Source organism: Salvelinus alpinus, chromosome 12, assembly GCF_045679555.1.
Source record: "Salvelinus alpinus chromosome 12, SLU_Salpinus.1, whole genome shotgun sequence".
Lineage (NCBI taxonomy): Eukaryota > Metazoa > Chordata > Actinopteri > Salmoniformes > Salmonidae > Salvelinus > Salvelinus alpinus.
In genome coordinates this window covers 57,186,476-57,206,170 of record NC_092097.1, presented here as the reverse complement: position 1 = coordinate 57,206,170, position 19,695 = coordinate 57,186,476, and the positions used below count along the sequence as shown (strand labels likewise).

At 46.9% G+C, this 19,695-nt stretch overlaps 2 protein-coding genes across 4 annotated transcripts in view; one reads left to right on the top strand and one right to left on the bottom strand.

The window, feature by feature from the left end:
- The window catches only part of pusl1 (pseudouridine synthase like 1), a 46,142-nt gene extending 42,303 nt beyond the window's left edge, over window positions 1–3,839 (bottom strand). For all 3 annotated transcript variants that reach the window (XM_071336917.1, XM_071336919.1, XM_071336918.1), the window contains exons 1-2: window positions 3,365–3,839; window positions 2,883–2,940 (exon numbers count right to left, since the gene is read on the bottom strand). In XM_071336917.1, the coding sequence (XP_071193018.1) occupies window positions 2,883–2,940; window positions 3,365–3,429 (123 nt within the window). In that variant the 5' untranslated portion in view covers window positions 3,430–3,839. The remainder of the gene's footprint in view (window positions 1–2,882; window positions 2,941–3,364) is intronic.
- An 82-nt stretch (window positions 3,840–3,921) lies between these two features.
- Window positions 3,922–19,695, top strand: part of LOC139536405 (arf-GAP with coiled-coil, ANK repeat and PH domain-containing protein 3-like) — a 185,053-nt gene continuing 169,279 nt past the window's right edge. Inside the window, exon 1 of the mRNA XM_071336916.1 lies at window positions 3,922–4,201. Within this exon, the coding sequence (XP_071193017.1) occupies window positions 4,155–4,201 (47 nt within the window). The 5' untranslated portion in view covers window positions 3,922–4,154. The remainder of the gene's footprint in view (window positions 4,202–19,695) is intronic.

Here is a 19,695-nt window from a genome sequence, read left to right as displayed (position 1 = left end):
ACTTGTCTTCCACTCAGAGTCTGAATGACATATTGCATAACGCTGACTGATCTCTCTCTGGACCAAAGGAATGGGGCAACTCTATGGTGGCTGGATGAGTAACCAGGCTAGCCTAGTCCCAGCAACTATAAGGTGGCTGGATGAGTAACCAGGCTAGCCTAGTCCCAGCAACTCTATGGTGGCTGGATGAGTAACCAGGCTAGCCTAGTCCCAGCAACTATAAGGTGGCTGGATTTGTAACCAGGCTAGCCTAGTCCCAGCAACTCTATGGTGGCTGGATTTGTAACCAGGCTAGCCTAGTCCCAGCAACTATAAGGTGGCTGGATTTGTAACCAGGCTAGCCTAGTCCCAGCAACTATATGGTGGCTGGATGAGTAACCAGGCTAGCACAGTACAGCTCAGTTTGGCTCAGTTGGGTGAAAAATGTGGCACTTTGAATGCAGAGGAACACAGACAGGAACATCTCAATACAAAACAGTCATTTCCACTTATTCATGGTGATGATGTCGTGGAATGTTGTGTGTTCCCAGAGGCTGGTTTTTTAAAGTCCGAAATAGAGAAATTGAGATGCTGGATTTTTCCAAGTAATGTATTCAGTTGCTGGTGTGGGTTTTTGAAGAATGCACTAGAGACTAAGGGACTGTAACAGTACGGTACAGTTGGCTACAGTGAGTCCAATAGCTCTATGGAATAAGGCCTATTTAATCATCAACTATAACTGAATGGAGAGAGACCAGTTGTCTCAATTCTAGTAGATCATTCATACTGTATATAAACTCAGCAAAAAAAAAAGAAACAGACCTTTTTCAGGACCCCGTCTTTCAAAGATAATTCGTAAAAATCCAAATAACTTCACAGATCTTCAATGTAAAGGGTTTAAACACTGTTTCCCATGTTTGTTCAATGAACAATAAACAATTAATGAACATGCACCTGTGGAACGGTCGTTAAGACACTAACAGCTTACAGACGGTAGGCAATTAAGGTCACAGTTATGAAAACTTAGGACACTAAAGAGGCCTTTCTACTGACTCTGAAAAACACCCAAAACAATATGCCCAGGGTCCCTGCTCATCTGCGTGAAAGTGCCTTAGGCATGCTGCAAGGAGGCATGAGGACTGCAGATGTGGCCAGGGAAATAAATTGCCATGTCCGTACTGTGAGACACCTAAGACAGCGCTACAGGGAGACAGGACAGACAGCTGATCGTTCTCGCAGTGGCAAACCACGTGTAACAACACCTGCACAGGATCGGTACATCCGAACATCACACCTGCGGGACAGATACAGGATGGCAACAACAACTGCCCGAGTTACACCAGGAACGCACAATCCCTCCATCAGTGCTCAGACTGTCCACAATAGGCTGAGAGAGGCTGGACTGAGGGCTTGTAGGCCTGTTGTAAGGCAGGTCCTCACCAGACATCACCGGCAACAACGTCGCCTATGGGCACAAACCCACCGTCGCTGGACCAGACAGGACTGGCAAAAAGTGCTCTTCACTGACGAGTCACGGTTTTGTCTCACGTGGGGTGATGGTCGGATTCGCGTTTATGGTCGAAGGAATGAGCGTTACACCGAGGCCTGTACTCTGGAGCGGGATCGATTTGGAGGTGGAGGGTCCGTCATGGTCTGGGGCGGTGTGTCACAGCATCATCGTACTGAGCTTGTTGTCATTGCAGGCAATCTCAACGCTGTGCATTACAGGGAAGAAATCCTCCTCCCTCATGTGGTACCCTTCCTGCAGGCTCATCCTGACATGACCCTCCAGCATGACATTGCCACCAGCCATACTGCTCGTTCCGTGCATGATTTCCTGCAAGGCAGGAATGCCAGTGTTCTGCCATGGCCAGCAAAGAGCCTGGATCTCAATCCCATTGAGCACGTCTAGGACCTGTTGGATCGGAGGGGGAGGGCTAGGGCCATTCCCCCCAGAAATGTCCGGGAACTTGCAGGTACCTTGGTGGAAGTGTGGGGTAACATCTCACAGCAAGAACTGTCAAATCTGGTGCAGTCCATGAGGAGGAGATGCACTGCAGTACTTAATGCAGCTGGTGGCCACACCAGATACTGACTGTTACTTTTGATTTTGACCCCCCCCCTTTGTTCAGGGACACATTATTCCATTTATTTTAGTCACATGTCTGTGGAACTTGTTCAGTTTATGTCTCAGTTGTTGAATCTTGTTATGTTGATACAAATATTTACACAGGTTAAGTTTTCTGAAAATAAACGCAGTTGACAGTGAGAGGTCATTTCTTTTTTTACTGAGTTTATTTGATTATGCATCAACTCTCTAGTTTACTCCTTCTCTTTACTCCCCAGTCAGACAGGGCTGGCCAACAGGGTTCCGGTTAGCAGACAGGGGTAGCAGACAGGGGTAGCAGACAGGGGTAGCAGACAGGGGTAGCAGACAGGGGTAGCAAACAGGCTTAGGGTTAACAGACAGGGGTAGCAGACAGGGGTAGCAGACAGGGGTAGGATTAGCAGACAGGTGTAGCAGACAGGGGTATCAGACAGGTGTAGCAGACAGGTGTAGCAGACAGGGGTAGCAGACAGGGTTAGGGTTAGCAGACAGGGTTAGGGTTAGCAGACAGGCTTAGGGTTAGCAGACAGGGGTAGGGTTAGCAGACAGGGGTAGGGTTAGCAGACAGGGGTAGGGTTAGCAGACAGGGGTAGGGTTAGCAGACAGGGGTAGGGTTAGCAGACAGGGGTAGCAGACAGGGGTAGCAGACAGGGGTAGGGGTAGCAGACAGGGGTAGCAGACAGGGGTAGGGTTAGCAGACAGCGGTAGGGTTAGCAGACAGGGGTAGCAGACAGCGGTAGGGTTAGCAGACAGGGGTAGCAGACAGGGGTAGGGTTAGCAGACAATGAACACTCACCTCCAAATAGTTCTGGACACCCTTGACTGCTTGGTGTGGAGGCGCCTTCATAACGCCACTAGAAGAGACAAGAATAGAGAGTTTATTGATAACTGAATATAATGGAGTTGGATGACAACAGAACTGAATATAATGGAGTTGGATGACAACAGAACTGAATATAATGGAGTTGGATGACAACAGAACTGAATATAATGGAGTTGGATGACAACAGAACTGAATATAATGGAGTTGGATGACAACAGAACTGAATATAATGGAGTTGGATGACAACAGAACTGAATATAATGGAGTTGGATGACAACAGAACTGAATATAATGGAGTTGGATGACAACAGAACTGAATATAATGGAGTTGGATGACAACAGAACTGAATATAATGGAGTTGGATGACAACAGAATATATAATAACTGATGTCATTCATTGAATAGTACACTTCGGAGACGTAAATTGCACAGGAATAGCCATTAATCTATGTACCTGTACTTTGTCCCGAGGTATTGGAAGAAGATGAGATAACGGACACTGCCATTGTGCATGATCATTGACTGTTTCAAGGACAAACTCCTGTTATGCAACTCAAAGGCTATATAGGGAAAAATATGCCCCAACCTGAACCTCTGCTTGTTGCTGTTTTCTATTTTATCAAAGAGAGATTTGACAGAGGTTATGTTTGATAATTCCACAGAAAAATCACATTGCACACCTTCAACTTCACACTCAACGCGACATGGTCATTACTAGTTACCACCACAGCCACAAAGTCAATAAAAACTGCCTATTTCTACAATTTATCTTCTTCAAATGTGAATTTAAACCTAACCCTAACCTTGACCCTTACATTTTCCACACTGATAACCTTAAACCTAACTTTAAATTAATACCAAAAAGCAAACATAACAACTCATGAATATTTTCGATGTAGCCACTTTGTGGCAGTGGAAACCATGCGACACACAAAAGTCTGTCGCTTTATGATGCCATCATTGTGATTGGCAGAGGGGTGTGTCGTGCATACAGAGCGGACACGCCCCTCACACCGATCTCGGCATCCGTGGACGTAGAGCAACAGCAGCCGTAGTAATTTGACATGCATTGAGACTACGTTCTGTGTCACGGTGACAGAACAAGCTGCCGCTGCCGCGCGTCCGACAGAGAGGGAATACTGCAACTGTACCGGACTCGTTTCATCCAACCGTTTATAACGACAGCAGCCCCGGGCAATGACATTAACCTATTGAAAGAGGAATACTAGAAGGAAAACGCAAAGATGACTGTGGACTTTGAAGAATGTATTAAAGACTCTCCACGATTCAGGTAGGAAAGAATGCGCTCACGGCACGGCGGCACAAGAGCGCTGTAAACTGGATAAATTGTAACGATCTCAACCCGAAATACATTTTTCAAGTGTGACATATAGTAGTAACCCATTACATTTCATATTCTATGTCCGTATGCCATTGGCACATGAGCAGATGTGGTCTGAAATCACGAACGGTTCTCTTTATTCTCGTATGGGGAATTATTAATTCACGAATGTCACCAAGGTGAAATATTTATATTGGCTTTGGGTATGCCCTCAATCGTGTATAACTCAATCGTAGTCGTTGTTGAAAAGGCCATTGTAACATTGTTTCACATAATGATTGATGTTACAATAGCTGGCACCTTCCCTGTCCAACGCCCGTGTCCTCCCCAGTTCAGTACCAGTTGAATAAATTACTTCTGTCCCTCGATGTTCTCAGAAGGAACGAAGATGGCTACATGCTGATTCTGGAATGAAAACGCTCTATGGGTGGATTCCTCATCTTAACACATCTGTGACGTTACATAATAATAGTCTCTCAATGCCTCGGACTCTCTCTCTCTGTCTGTCTGTCTTTCTTTCTCTTGTCTATTTTTCTCAACTGATTGTTGATTCAGTTCTCTCCTTCTTCATCAATACTAAGCAGTTGATAATATAATAGAATATAGCAGAACAGAACAGGTCAAATAAGAATAGAATAGAACACAATATAAATAAATTGATTATTGTCATTGTTGTCAATTTTGGCCATTGTCCTCGATCTAAGAGCTCTGTAACAGCCAACACTGTGAGGTAGACACTGTGAGGACAGGTTGATGCCCTTGTGGAGGTCTGGCAGAGAGAGAGAGAGGCAATGGGGAGAGGGCTATCTCCCCAAGGAGGAGGGTCATATTCTGGGCACAGCTCCAGCTCTCTGGCCTGCAGCCGCTGGAGCTTTAGTGGACTGTATAAAAGGTCAGGGAACCCTCTCTCCATCAAAGAGACAAAACTGACATGTGACCTTTGTTGATGTTGATGTTGATGTTACTGCACTTCAACCAATTGTGGTCAACAGGGTCTCATGGAATACTAGCCAGATTAATAACCAGTGTAGTTACTGTGTTATTGCACCTTAAAGTTTGAATTCTCTCTCTCTCTCTCTGTCTCTGTCTCTGTCTCTCTCGCTGTCTCTCTTTGTCTCTCTCAAAATCGGTACTGAGTCAATGTGCAGGGGGTACAAGGTAACATGTACATGTAGGTAGGGTTAAAAGTAACTACGTAATCAGGATAGATAATAAACAGAGTAGCAGCAGCGTATGTGAAGAGTTTGAGAGTGTGTTGAAGTGTGTTTATGTGTTAGTGTGTGTGGCGTTTGTGTGTGTGTGTCACTGTAGTATGTGTGAGTGTGTGGGTAGAGTCCAGTCAGTGTGTAGGTAGAGTCCAGTCAGTGTGGGTAGAGTCCAGTCAGTGTGTGGGTAGAGTCCAGTCAGTGTGTGGGTAGAGTCCAGTCAGTGTGTGGGTAGAGTCCAGTCAGCGTGTGGGTAGAGTCCAGTCAGTGTGTGGGTAGAGTCCAGTCAGTGTGTGGGTAGAGTCCAGTCAGTGTGTGGGTAGAGTCCAGTCAGTGTGTGGGTAGAGTCCGGTCAGTGTGTGGGTAGAGTCCAGTCAGTGTGTGGGTAGAGTCCAGTCAGTGTGTGGGTAGAGTCCAGTCAGTGTGTGGGTAGAGTCCAGTCAGTGTGTAGGTAGAGTCCAGTCAGTGTGTGGGTAGAGTCCAGTCAGTGTGTGGGTAGAGTCCAGTCAGTGTGTGGGTAGAGTCCAGTCAGTGTGTGGGTAGAGTCCAGTCAGTGTGTGGGTAGAGTCCAGTCAGTGTGCGTAGAGTCCAGTCAGTGTGCGTAGAGTCCAGTCAGTGTGGGTAGAGTCCAGTCAGTGTGTGGGTAGAGTCCAGTCAGTGTGTGTAGAGTCCAGTCAGTGTGTAGGTAGAGTCCAGTCAGTGTGCGTAGAGTCCAGTCAGTGTGGGTAGAGTCCAGTCAGTGTGTGGGTAGAGTCCAGTCAGTGTGGGTAGAGTCCAGTCAGTGTGTGGGTAGAGTCCAGTCAGTGTGTGGGTAGAGTCCAGTCAGTGTGTGGGTAGAGTCCAGTCAGTGTGTAGGTAGAGTCCAGTCAGTGTGTGGGTAGAGTCCAGTCAGTGTGAGGGTAGAGTCCAGTCAGTGTGTAGGTAGAGTCCAGTCAGTGTGTGGGTAGAGTCCAGTCAGTGTGTGGGTAGAGTCCAGTCAGTGTGTAGGTAGAGTCCAGTCAGTGTGTGGGTAGAGTCCAGTCAGTGTGTGGGTAGAGTCCAGTCAGTGTGTAGGTAGAGTCCAGTCAGTGTGAGGGTAGAGTCCAGTCAGTGTGTAGGTAGAGTCCAGTCAGTGTGTGGGTAGAGTCCAGTCAGTGTGTGGGTAGAGTCCAGTCAGTGTGTAGGTAGAGTCCAGTCAGTGTGTGGGTAGAGTCCAGTCAGTGTGTGGGTAGAGTCCAGTCAGTGTGTAGGTAGAGTCCAGTCAGTGTGTGGGTAGCGTCCAGTCAGTGTGTAGGTAGAGTCCAGTCAGTGTGTGGGTAGATTCCAGTCAGTGTGTAGGTAGAGTCCAGTCAGTGTGTGGGTAGAGTCCAGTCAGTGTGTGGGTAGCGTCCAGTCAGTGTGTAGGTAGAGTCCAGTCAGTGTGTGGGTAGATTCCAGTCAGTGTGTGGGTAGAGTCCAGTCAGTGTGTAGGTAGAGTCCAGTCAGTGTGCATAAAGCCAGTGGAAGAATGTCAGTGAAAAAAAAGGGGAGGGTCAATGTAGGCTTGCATGTGTACGTCCTGTCCACAGACATTCTCCTTTTCACTTCCTTTTTCTGTCCTTTCACCCTCTCTCTGTTGTTTCACTCCTCACCTGCAGCGACGCTCTCTCTGTCCTTCAGCCAGTCAGGTAATAGTATATAGTGAGTCATATCTACAGGTAGGGTCAGTCAGGTAGTAGTATATAGTGAGTCATATCTACAGGTAGGGGTCAGTTAGGTAGTAGTATATAGTGAGTCATATCTACAGGTAGGGGTCAGTCAGGTAGTAGTATATAGTGAGTCATATCTACAGGTAGGGGTCAGTTAGGTAATAGTATATAGTGAGTCATATCTACAGGTAGGGTCAGTCAGGTAGTAGTATATAGTGAGTCATATCTACAGGTAGGGGTCAGTTAGGTAGTAGTATATAGTGAGTCATATCTACAGGTAGGGGTCAGTTAGGTAATAGTATATAGTGAGTCATATCTACAGGTAGGGGTCAGTTAGGTAATAGTATATAGTGAGTCATATCTACAGGTAGGGGTCAGTCAGCCAGTCAGGTAATAGTATATAGTGAGTCATATTTACCGGTAGGGTCAGTCAGGTAATAGTATATAGTGAGTCATATCTACAGGTAGGGGTCAGTTAGGTAATAGTATATAGTGAGTCATATCTACAGGTAGGGTCAGTCAGGTAGTAGTATATAGTGAGTTATATCTACAGGTAGGGTCAGTTAGGTAGTAGTATATAGTGAGTCATATCTACAGGTAGGGTCAGTCAGGTAGTAGTATATAGTGAGTCATATCTACAGGTAGGGGTCAGTCAGGTAGTAGTATATAGTGAGTCATATCTACAGGTAGGGTCAGCCAGGTAGTAGTATATAGTGAGTCATATCTACAGGTAGGGTCAGTCAGGTAGTAGTATATAGTGAGTCATATCTACAGGTAGGGGTCAGTCAGGTAGTAGTATATAGTGAGTCATATCTACAGGTAGGGGTCAGTTAGGTAGTAGTATATAGTGAGTCATATCTACAGGTAGGGGTCAGTCAGGTAGTAGTATATAGTGAGTCATATCTACAGGTAGGGGTCAGTTAGGTAGTAGTATATAGTGAGTCATATCTACAGGTAGGGTCAGTCAGGTAGTAGTATATAGTGAGTCATATCTACAGGTAGGGGTCAGTTAGGTAATAGTATATAGTGAGTCATATCTACAGGTAGGGGGCAGTCAGGTAGTAGTATATAGTGAGTCATATCTACAGGTAGGGTCAGTCAGGTAGTAGTATATAGTGAGTTATATCTACAGGTAGGGTCAGTCAGGTAGTAGTATATAGTGAGTCATATCTACAGGTAGGGGTCAGTCAGCCAGTCAGGTAATAGTATATAGTGAGTTATATCTACAGGTAGGGTCAGTTAGGTAGTAGTATATAGTGAGTCATATCTACAGGTAGGGGTCAGTCAGGTAGTAGTATATAGTGAGTTATATCTACAGGTAGGGTCAGTCAGGTAGTAGTATATAGTGAGTCATATCTACAGGTAGGGTCAGTCAGGTAGTAGTATATAGTGAGTCATATCTACAGGTAGGGTCAGTCAGGTAGTAGTATATAGTGAGTCATATTTACCGGTAGGGTCAGTCAGGTAGTAGTATATAGTGAGTCATATGGCTGGCTGTGTGGCTGGTTGGCTGGTTGTCTGGCTGGCTGTGTGGCTGGCTGTGTGGCTGGTTGGCTGGCTGGCTGGCTGGCTGGTTGTCTGGCTGGCTGGCTGGCTGGCTGGCTGGTTGTCCGGTTGTCTGGCTGGTTGTCTAGCTGGCTGGCTGGCTGGCTGGTTGTCTGTCTGTCTGTCTGTCACAGGTAATAGTATATAGTGAGTCATATCTACAGGTAGGGGTCAGTTAGGTAGTAGTATATAGTGAGTCATATCTACAGGTAGGGTCAGCCAGGTAGTAGTATATAGTGAGTTATATCTACAGGTAGGGTCAGTCAGGTAGTAGTATATAGTGAGTCATATCTACAGGTAGGGTCAGTCAGGTAGTAGTATATAGTGAGTCATATCTACAGGTAGGGTCAGTCAGGTAGTAGTATATAGTGAGTCATATCTACAGGTAGGGGTCAGTCAGGTAGTAGTATATAGTGAGTCATATCTACAGGTAGGGTCAGTCAGGTAGTAGTATATAGTGAGTCATATTTACCGGTAGGGTCAGTCAGGTAGTAGTATATAGTGAGTCATATGGCTGGCTGTGTGGCTGGTTGGCTGGTTGTCTGGCTGGCTGTGTGGCTGGCTGTGTGGCTGGTTGGCTGGCTGGCTGGCTGGCTGGCTGGCTGGTTGTCTGGCTGGCTGGCTGGCTGGCTGGCTGGTTGTCCGGTTGTCTGGCTGGTTGTCTAGCTGGCTGGCTGGCTGGCTGGTTGTCTGTCTGTCTGTCTGGCTGGCTGGTTGTCTGGCTGGCTGGCTGGTTGTTTGGCTGACTGTCTGGCTGGTTGTCTGGCTGGCTGGCTGGCTGGCTGGCTGGCTGGTTGTATGGCTGGCTGGCTGGCTGGCTGTCTGGCTGGTTGTCTGGCTGTCTGGCTGGCTGGTTGTCTGGCTGGCAGGTTGTCTGATGGTCTGGCTGGCTGGCTGGCTGGCTGGCTGGTTGTCTGGCTGGCTGTCTGGCTGGCTGTGTGGCTGGTTGTCTGGCTGGCTGGCTGGCTGTCCGGTTGTCTGGCTGGCTGGCTCGTTGGTTGTCTGGCTGGCTGGCTGGCTGGTTGTCTGGGGTTGGATGGCTGCTGTGTTGTGTAACTGCTGCTGTGGAAATGGGGTCGTGAGTAGGAGTGGAGGAGTGAGCCTCTCTCTCTTCTCTTCGTGGAACTGCACTGCAGGAGCTGACATTCTCACACACCCTCATACTGCAGCTCCAAAAGTATGTTTGTGTGTGTGTGAACATGTATGTTGAAGGCTTGCATGTGTACGTCCTGTCCACAGACATTCTCCTTTTCACTTCCTTTTTCTGTCCTTTCACCCTCTCTCTGTCGTTTCACTCCTCACCTGCAGCGACCATCTCTCTGTCCTTTCAACCCTCACCTGCAGCGACCCTCTCTCTGTCCTTTCAACCCTCACCTGCAGCGACCCTCTCTCTGTCCTTTCAACCCTCACCTGCAGCGACCCTCTCTCTGTCCTTTCAACCCTCACCTGCAGCGACCCTCTCTCTGTCCTTTCAACCCTCACCTGCAGCGACCCTCTCTCTGTCCTTTCAACCCTCACCTGCAGCGACCCTCTCTCTGTCCTTTCAACCCTCACCTGCAGCGACCCTCTCTCTGTCCTTTCAACCCTCACCTGCAGCGACCATCTCTCTGTCCTTTCTGATAAGAGACTATTCCTATGATAATAGAGTCATTTAGTTCCACTAGTCCCTGGGTGGTGAAGGATCAGAGACTTCCTATTATAATAGAGTCATTTAGTTCCAATAGTTCTTGGGTGGTGAAGGATCAGAGACTTCCTATTATAATAGAGTCATTTAGTTCCACTAGTCCCTGGGTGGTGAAGGATCAGAGACTTCCTATTATAATAGAGTCATTTAGTTCCAGTAGTTCCTGGGTGGTGAAGGATCAGAGACTTCCTATTATAACAGAGTCATTAGTTCCAGTAGTTCCTGGGTGGTGAAGGATCAGAGACTTCCTATTATAACAGAGTCATTAGTTCCAGTAGTTCCTGGGTGGTGAAGGATCAGAGACTTCCTATTATAATAGAGTCATTTAGTTCCAGTCGTCCCTGGGTGGTGAAGGATCAGAGACTTCCTATTATAGAGTCATTTAGTTCCAGTAGTCCCTGGGTGGTGAAGGATCAGAGACTTCCTATTATAACAGAGTCATTTAGTTCCAGTAGTCCCTGGGTGGTGAAGGATCAGAGACTTCCTATTATAACAGAGTCATTTAGTTCCAGTAGTTCCTGGGTGGTGAAGGATCAGAGACTTCCTATTATAATAGAGTCATTTAGTTCCAGTAGTTCCTGGGTTGTGAAGGATCAGAGACTATTCCTATTATAATAGAGTCATTTAGTTCCAGTAGTTCCTGGGTTGTGAAGGATTAGAGACTATTCCTATTATAATAGAGTCATTTAGTTCCAGTAGTTCCTGGGTTGTGAAGGATCAGAGACTTCCTATTATAACAGTCATTTAGTTCCAGTAGTTCCTGGGTTGTGAAGGATCAGAGACTATTCCTATTATAATAGTGTCAGGACCCGGTGCGAGAAACAGTCACTAATAATCGTCAGAACCCAGAAGATGAGGCAGACACAGCAGTACTAGAGATGGTGGTTTAATTAAAGAACAAAATCTTCAGGCAAAGAAACTAAATCCACAATGTCCAAAAATAAAGCCAAGAGGCACAAAATGGAAATCCTCCAAAATACAAAAGAAACTCCACAAAGTGGTAAAAAACAGCAGGGAAAAACAAACCTCAAAAGACTACTCATATAATACAGAAGAACTAAACCAGAGAACCTCTGGAAAATCCAACAAGAGAAATATCTGTATAAAACAAGGCTTGGGCTGGGGCTGGGTGCTAACTTACAAACACTGAGCAAGGAACTGAGGAACACACAGGGTTTAAATACTAAAAAGACTACTCATATAATACAGAAGAACTAAACCAGAGAACCTCTGGAAAATCCAACAAGAGAAATATCTGTATAAAACAAGGCTTGGGCTGGGGCTGGGTGCTAACTTACAAACACTGAGCAAGGAACTGAGGAACACACAGGGTTTAAATACTAACAAGGGAATGACTTACAGGTGCAAACAATAATTAGAGCAAGAAAAACCAAAAGGTACAAAAAAGGTGCAATGGGGACATCTAGTGACCAAAACCCGAACAGTCTTGGCCAAAACCTGACAGAATCCCCCTCCTAGGAACGGCTCCTGACGTTCCTACCAGCCTTCTCAGGGTGGAGGGTCCTGAACTGACGAATGAGGTCAGGGTCCAGTATGTCCTTGGCAGGAACCCAGGAGCGCTCCTCGGGACCGTAGCCTTCCCAGTCCACCAGATACTGCCAGGACCGCTGCACCCGGCGGGAATCCAGTATCCGGTGGACGGTATAAGCCGACTGGCCACCGATGACACGGGGCGGAGGTGGAGGTCTGCCTGCCGGGATAAGGGGAGAAAAAAAAACAGGTTTTAACAAAGAAATGTGAAATGTTGGATTGATCTTAAGGGATCTGGGTAAGTGTAGGCGAAAAGTAACGGGATTGACTCTCCTGGCAATCTTAAAGGGACCGATGAACCTCTGGGACAGCTTGCGAGACTCCACCCGTAGTGGTAAGTTCTTAGTTGAGAGCCATACTCTCTGGCCGGGGTACAGGGTAGGACCGGGACGGCGACGTCTGTTGGCTTGTTGTTGGTACTGCTGAGAGGAACGCAGAAGATTAAGACGTGCCTTCTTCCACGTAAGCCGACAGCGTCTGATGAACCTCGAGGCTGAAGGCACTCTGACTTCTGCCTCCTGGTCCGGGAACAATAGAGGCGCATAGCCAAACTGACACTCATGCGGGGATATACCAGTGGAGGAGGAGCACAAGGTGTTGTGCGCGTACTCGGCCCAAACAATGAAGGATGACCATGTGGACGGGTTGTTGGAAACCATGCATCTGAGGGTGGTTTCCAGCTCCTGATTCATCCTCTCAGTTTGGCCATTGGACTCCGGATGGTACCCTGAAGATAAACTGGCCGTGGCCCCTATGAGTTGGCAGAAGGCCTTCCAAAACCATGAGGCGAACTTGGGACCTCTGTCGGAAACCATATCTTGCGGAATCCCAAAGACTCGGAACACATGGTTAATCACCAACTCAGCTGTTTCCTTGGCAGAAGGTAATTTGGTCAAGGGAACAAACCTGGCCGCCTTAGAAAACCTGTCGATGATGACTAGGATCGTAGTATTACCATGGGACGGAGGAAGGCCAGTAATAAAGTCCAACGAGATATGGGACCAGGGTTGGTGGGGAATAGATAAAGGGTGAAGGAGTCCTTGAGGGCGGAGGTGAGAAGATTTGCCCTGGCAGCACACGGAACAGGCCTTGACGAAAGTGGCAACGTCTTCTTTTATGGTGGGCCACCAGAACTTACGCTGGATGAACTCCAAGGTGCGACCTACGCCCGGGTGACAGGTGAGGCGAGAGGAGTGCCCCCACAGAAGGACTTGGGACCTTGCTGCCTTGGGAACAAACAACCGATTAGCAGGACCTCCTCCAGGGCCCGGTTCGATGGCTTGAGCTTGTTTCACGGTATCCTCCACTTGCCACGAGATCGGAGCCACGATCTTAGCGGCCGGAAGGACAGTCATGTCAGTATCTTCTCGAATGGCAGGAGAGTAGATTCGTGACAAGGCGTCCGGTTTGAGATTCTTCGACCCGGGTCTATAGGTGAGGATAAACTGAAATCGGCTGAAGAAAAGAGACCATCGAGCTTGTCTGGAGTTCAACCGCTTCGCCTGCTGGATATACTCCAGATTTTTGTGGTCCGTAAGCACTTGAAACGGTTGAGAAGCCCCCTCGAGCCAGTGTCTCCATTCCTTCAATGCCATCTTAACCGCTAGGAGTTCACGATCCCCCACATCGTAATTCCTCTCGGCCGGGGTAAGCCGGTGAGAGAAGAAGGCGCAAGGATGAAGCCTCTTGTCTTCACCCCTCTGAGACAGGACAGCTCCAACCCCAACCTCTGATGCGTCTACCTCCACCACAAAAGGTTCATCCGCCGTTGGTAGTGTCAGGATGGGAGCAGAGAGGATGCGCTGCTTGAGTCCTTGGAAGGCCGTCTCAGCTTCTCTTCCCCACAGAAACCTTGTGTTGCCACCCTTGGTTACGGCTGAGAGTGGGGCTGCCACCGAGCTGAAGTTCTTGATGAACTTGCGGTAAAAGTTGGTGAAGCCCAGGAAACGCTGAACTTCCTTAACGGACTTGGGGGTGGGCCAATCCGCTACCGCCCCTACCTTCTTGGGGTCCATCTGGACTCGACCGGGTTCCACTATAAATCCCAGGAATTGTACTCGAGAGGAATGGAATTCACACTTTTCCGGCTTAACGTACAAATGGCTGTCTAGGAGGCGTTTGAGCACTTGTCTGACATGCTTAGTGTGTTCTTGAAGGGAGCTCGAAAAGATGAGGATGTCATCCAAGTAAACAAACACGAAGATGTTAAGCATATCCCTAAGCACATCGTTTATGAGCGCTTGGAACACAGCCGGAGCGTTGGTCAGGCCGAAGGGCATCACCGAGTATTCGTAGTGACCAGTAGGCGTGTTGAAAGCGGTCTTCCACTCGTCCCCGGGTTTGATCCGCACAAGATGGTATGCGTTCCGCAGGTCAAGCTTAGTGAAGACAACTGCTTCCTGGAGCAGCTCAAAGGCTGTGGCCATAAGGGGTAGCGGGTAGCGGTTACGGACGGTTATGGCATTGAGTCCCCGGTAGTTGATGCAAGGTCGTAATCCACCGTCTTTCTTGGCCACAAAGAAAAACCCTGCTCCCGCCGGCGAGGTAGATGGACGCATGAGGCCTGCTGCCAGAGCGTCCTTGATGTAGGTATCCATAGCAGCTCGTTCGGGAGGAGAAAGGGAAAAGATCCGACCCCTGGGAGGGCAGGTCCCCGGAAACAGGTCGATGGTGCAATCGTAAGGTCTATGGGGTGGTAGTTTGGTGGCCCTCTGTTTGCTAAATACCAGTTTGAGGTCATGGTAACACTCGGGAACTCGGGACAGGTCGATGGATTCAAGAGACTCGGAAGGGGAACTCGGGGAACTCGGGAAGATACAAGTGGCTTGGCACGTAGGACCCCACTGCTTGATAGTGCCCACAGACCAGTCGATGTGAGGGTTATGGCTGTGAAGCCAGGGATAACCAAGGACGAGAGGGAACTCGGAACAGGAGATCAGATGAAAGTTCATCACTTCCTGGTGTTGGGAAACTGAAAGTCGCAAGGGGGTAGTGGCACGAGTGACAAGTCCAGATCCCAAAGGACTTCTATCCAACGTAGTAACCCTTATGGGGTCACTCAGAGGTTCAGAAGGAACGCCATTCTCTTTCGCCCAGACCCCATCCATGAAGTTACCTGCGGCTCCAGAGTCTACCAAGGCTTGAAGAGAAAACTCGTGGTCGTCCCAGGAAAGGGTAACTGGAATGAGCAGGCGGGAGTTGGATGGATGGGAGGAGGTTATGTTTCCCGTTACAGTCCTCCCAGGCCTGCACGGGAGAGTGCGTTTCCCTGGAGCCCGGGACACGTGGAGCGGAAATGGCCCGGTTTGCCGCAATATAGACAGCATCGCTCCCTCATCCGGCGGTCTCTCTCAGCCTGGGAGATGCGTCCAACCTGCATGGGTTCTGGTGGAGCCAGCGAGGATAAAGGTGGAGACTCGGAGCTGGAACCGATAGGAGCTAGGGTGAGCGGTCTACGGTTGAGTTCGCTCTCTCTCAGACGCTGGTCTATGCGTGAAGCCAACTTGATAAGGGACTCGAGGTTGTCCGGTGGTTCCCGAGTGGCCAGTTCATCTTGGATGGTGTCGGAAAGACCCTTCAAAAAACACACTGTGAGCGCCTCGTCGTTCCAGCCACTTGCTGCTGCCACAGTGCGGAACTGGATGGCATAGTCCGTCACGCTGCGCCGACCTTGGCGTAGAGTCAGGAGCTGTTTGGCTGAGTCAGGGCCGTTGGTAGGACCTTGAAACACTCGCTTGAATTCTTCAGCAAAGGTAGAGTAGCTGGCACAGCAGGGACTTTGGGCATCCCACACAGCAGTAGCCCAGGCTAGGGCTTTTTCCGACAGCAGGGTGATGATATATGCTATCTTGGACCAGTCGGTGGGAAACGACGATGGTTGCAGCTCAAAGGAGAGAGAACATTGGGTGAAAAACCCCTTACAAACACTCGGATCCCCTGAGAACCGTTGGGGAGGCGGCAGACGAGGTTCAGCCAGGGGGTTAACTGCCAGGGGCACTTGAATCTGATGAACTGGAGCAGAAGCGGTTGCCGGGGAAAGTCGATCCGAAATCTGCTTTATGGAAGTCAGCATCTCTGACAGAAGTTGAGAATGTCTAGCCATTAAGGCCTCTTGCTGAACCAGAGCAGCTTCGTGGCGTTGGACAGTCCCCTCGTGGTGGGACAGCATGGGAAAAAAATCCTGGGTACTGGCTGCCTCTGGGTTCATTATAATGGCTCAGTGTTTCTGTCAGGACCCGGTGCGAGAAACAGTCACTAATAATCGTCAGAACCCAGAAGATGAGGCAGACACAGCAGTACTAGAGATGGTGGTTTAATTAAAGAACAAAATCTTCAGGCAAAGAAACTAAATCCACAATGTCAAAAAATAAAGCCAAGAGGCACAAAATGGAAATCCTCCAAAATACAAAAGAAACTCCACAAAGTGGTAAAAAACAGCAGGGAAAAACAAACCTCAAAAGACTACTCAAATAATACAGAAGAACTAAACCAGAGAACCTCTGGAAAATCCAACAAGAGAAATATCTGTATAAAACAAGGCTCGGGCTGGGGCTGGGTGCTAACTTACAAACACTGAGCAAGGAACTGAGGAACACACAGGGTTTAAATACTAACAAGGGAATGACTTACAGGTGCAAACAATAATTAGAGCAAGAAAAACAAAAAGGTACACAAAAGGTGCAATGGGGACATCTAGTGACCAAAACCCGAACAGTCTTGGCCAAAACCTGACAAATAGAGTCATTTAGTTCCAGTAGTTCCTGGGTTGTGAAGGATCAGAGACTTCCTATTATAACAGAGTCATTTAGTTCCAGTAGTTCCTGGGTTGTGAAGGATCAGAGACTATTCCTATTGTAATAGAGTCATTTAGTTCCAGTAGTTCCTGGGTTGTGAAGGATCAGAGACTTCCTATTATAACAGTCACTCTGTCTGAGTATTGTTCACATTGTCAGCTGATTGGAGTATATCACTGATCACGTTTACATGCACACCAATATCCCCTTATTATTAACTACACATGATGGCCATGTGTGGTTCTAGAATGTTCCTTGACTCTGTTCCTTTCTCTAGTTCTAAAATGTGTCCGAGTTATATTGGGGGGTTTCTGGAACATATCTGGATTATAGAACTGTCTAGAACTCTGATTATAGAACTGTCTAGAACTCTGATTATAGAACTGTCTAGAACTCTGATTATAGAACTGTCTAGAACTCTGATTATAGAACTGTCTAGAACTCTGATTATAGAACTGTCTAGAACTCTGATTATAGAGCTGTCTAGAACTCTGATTATAGAACTGTCTAGAACTCTGATTATAGAACTGTCTAGAACTCTGATTATATAGAACTGTCTAGAACTCTGATTTTATAGAACTGTCTAGAACTCTGATTTTAAAGAACTGTCTTGAACTCTACATTAGAACATCTCTGTTCCAACTAGGCCAGGTGCACTCCCATATCCAGCCTTATTCACTGTGAAAGCATGCACCACCCAGCCATGAAGTCAACACTGTTCCCCATGTTATGCTGTTGATATATGGCTGCTTAGCTTATGACTGTCTCTAATCCAATGATGGGACTAAACACAGTGATCTCAGCCAGACAGGGTGGGTTGTTCTAATGAATGGCTTTACATCGCCATCGGAATGTTTGGAAATACAGCCAGCCGCCCGAGTTCTAGAAGCCTGAGGGCCTATCAGGACTGATCTACCTGCCTGTCACTCATATACCAATACCACCCTGGGCCTATCATGTTGTCCGGACAGGTTGAGTGAGTTAGAGACAGGAGAGAGAGAGAGAGAGAGAGAGAGAGAGAGAGAGAGAGAGAGAGAGAGAGAGAGAGAGAGAGAGAGAGAGAGAGAGAGAGAGAGAGAGAGAGAGAGAGACAGGAGAGAGAGAGAGAGAGAGAGAGAGAGAGAGAGAGAGAGAGAGAGAGAGAGAGAGAGAGAGAGAGAGAGAGAGAGAGAGAGAGAATAGTAGAGAGAGAGAGAGAGAGAGAGAGAGAGAGAGAGAGAGAGAGAGAGAGAGAGAGAGAGAGAGAGAGAAAGAAAGAGAGAGAGAGAGAGAGAGAGAGAGAGAGAGAGAGAGAGAGAGAGAGAAAGAAAGAAAGAAAGAAAGAGAGAGAGAGAGAGAGAGAGAGAGAGAGAGACTTCTGTATGTGTAATGTTTACTGTTCATTTTTATTGTTTATTTCACTTTTGTATATTATCTACCTCACTTGCTTTGGCAATGTTAACACATGTTTCCCATGCCAATAAAGCCCCTTGGATTGAATTGAATTGAGAGAGAGAGAGAAAGAAAGAAAGAAAGAAAGAAAGAAAGAAAGAAAGAAAGAAAGAAAGAAAGAAAGAAAGAAAGAGAGGGAGAGAAAGAGAGGGAGAGAGAGAGAGAGAGAGAGAGAGAGAGAGAGAGAGAGAGAGAGAGAAAGTTCTAGTCTGTTTATGTTAGGACACCTCCAGTAACAGGTCCTACTACCATACATACAACACAATACAGACTGACTGATTGTGTGTGTACATTCTGTTTGGTCTCCATGGTTACTGTGTAATCACCACGTACGTCCTCCCCTGGCTCGCTATGGCGATGGGAGATAGGGAGGGAGAAGGGACAGATGGAAGGTTGTGACCTCTCTACGGAGTGTCGGATTTGAACAGACTTCTCTTCCTTAACACACAACCCCACAGGCCTGGGGAATGGATGAATGCCAAGTATATGGTTTATGTTCTGGGGAACGGATGAATGACAAGTATATGGTTTATGTTCTGGGGAATGGATGAATGACAAGTATATGGTTTATGTTCTGGGGAATGGATGAATGCCAAGTATATGGTTTATGTTCTGGGGAATGGATGAATGCCAAGTATATGGTTTATGTTCTGGGGAATGGATGAATGACAAGTATATTTGTATGGTTTATGTTCTGGGGAATGGATGAATGCCAAGTATATTTGTATGGTTTATGTTCTGGGGAATGGATGAATGCCAAGTATATGGTTTATGTTCTGGGTAATGGATGAATGCCAAGTATATTTGTATGGTTTATGTTCTGGGGAATGGATGAATGCCAAGTATATTTGTATGGTTTATGTTCTGGGGAATGGATGAATGACAAGTATATTTGTATGGTTTATGTTCTGGGGAATGGATGAATGCCAAGTATATGGTTTATGTTCTGGGGAATGGATGAATGCCAAGTATATGGTTTATGTTCTGGGGAATGGATGAATGCCAAGTATATTTGTATGGTTTATGTTCTGGGGAATGGATGAATGCAAAGTATATTTGTATGGTTTATGTTCTGGGGAATGGATGAATGCCAAGTATATTTGTATGGTTTATGTTCTGGGGAATGGATGAATGCATGCTTGCTAAGTGTGTATGGTTTATGGTAGGCAGTGGTGAAAAAGTACCCAATTTTCATACTTGAGTAAAATTAAAGATACTTTAATAGAAAATGACTCAAGTAAAAGTTAAAGTCACCCAGTAAATTACAACTTGAGTAAAAGTCTAAAAGTATTTGGTTTAAAAAATACTTTAGTATCAAAAGTAAATGTAATTGCTAAAATGTACTTCAGTATTAAAAGTAAAAGAATAAATCCTTTCAAAATCCTTATATTAAGCAAATATTTTTAATTTACGGATAGGTCAGAGTTACACTCAAACACTCAGACATAATTTACAAATTAAGAATTTGTGTTTTGTGACTCCGTGAGTTCGCCAGATCAGAGGCAGTAGGGATGACCAGGGATGTTCTCTGTTTAGTGAGTCCTCCAGATCAGAGGCAGTAGGGATG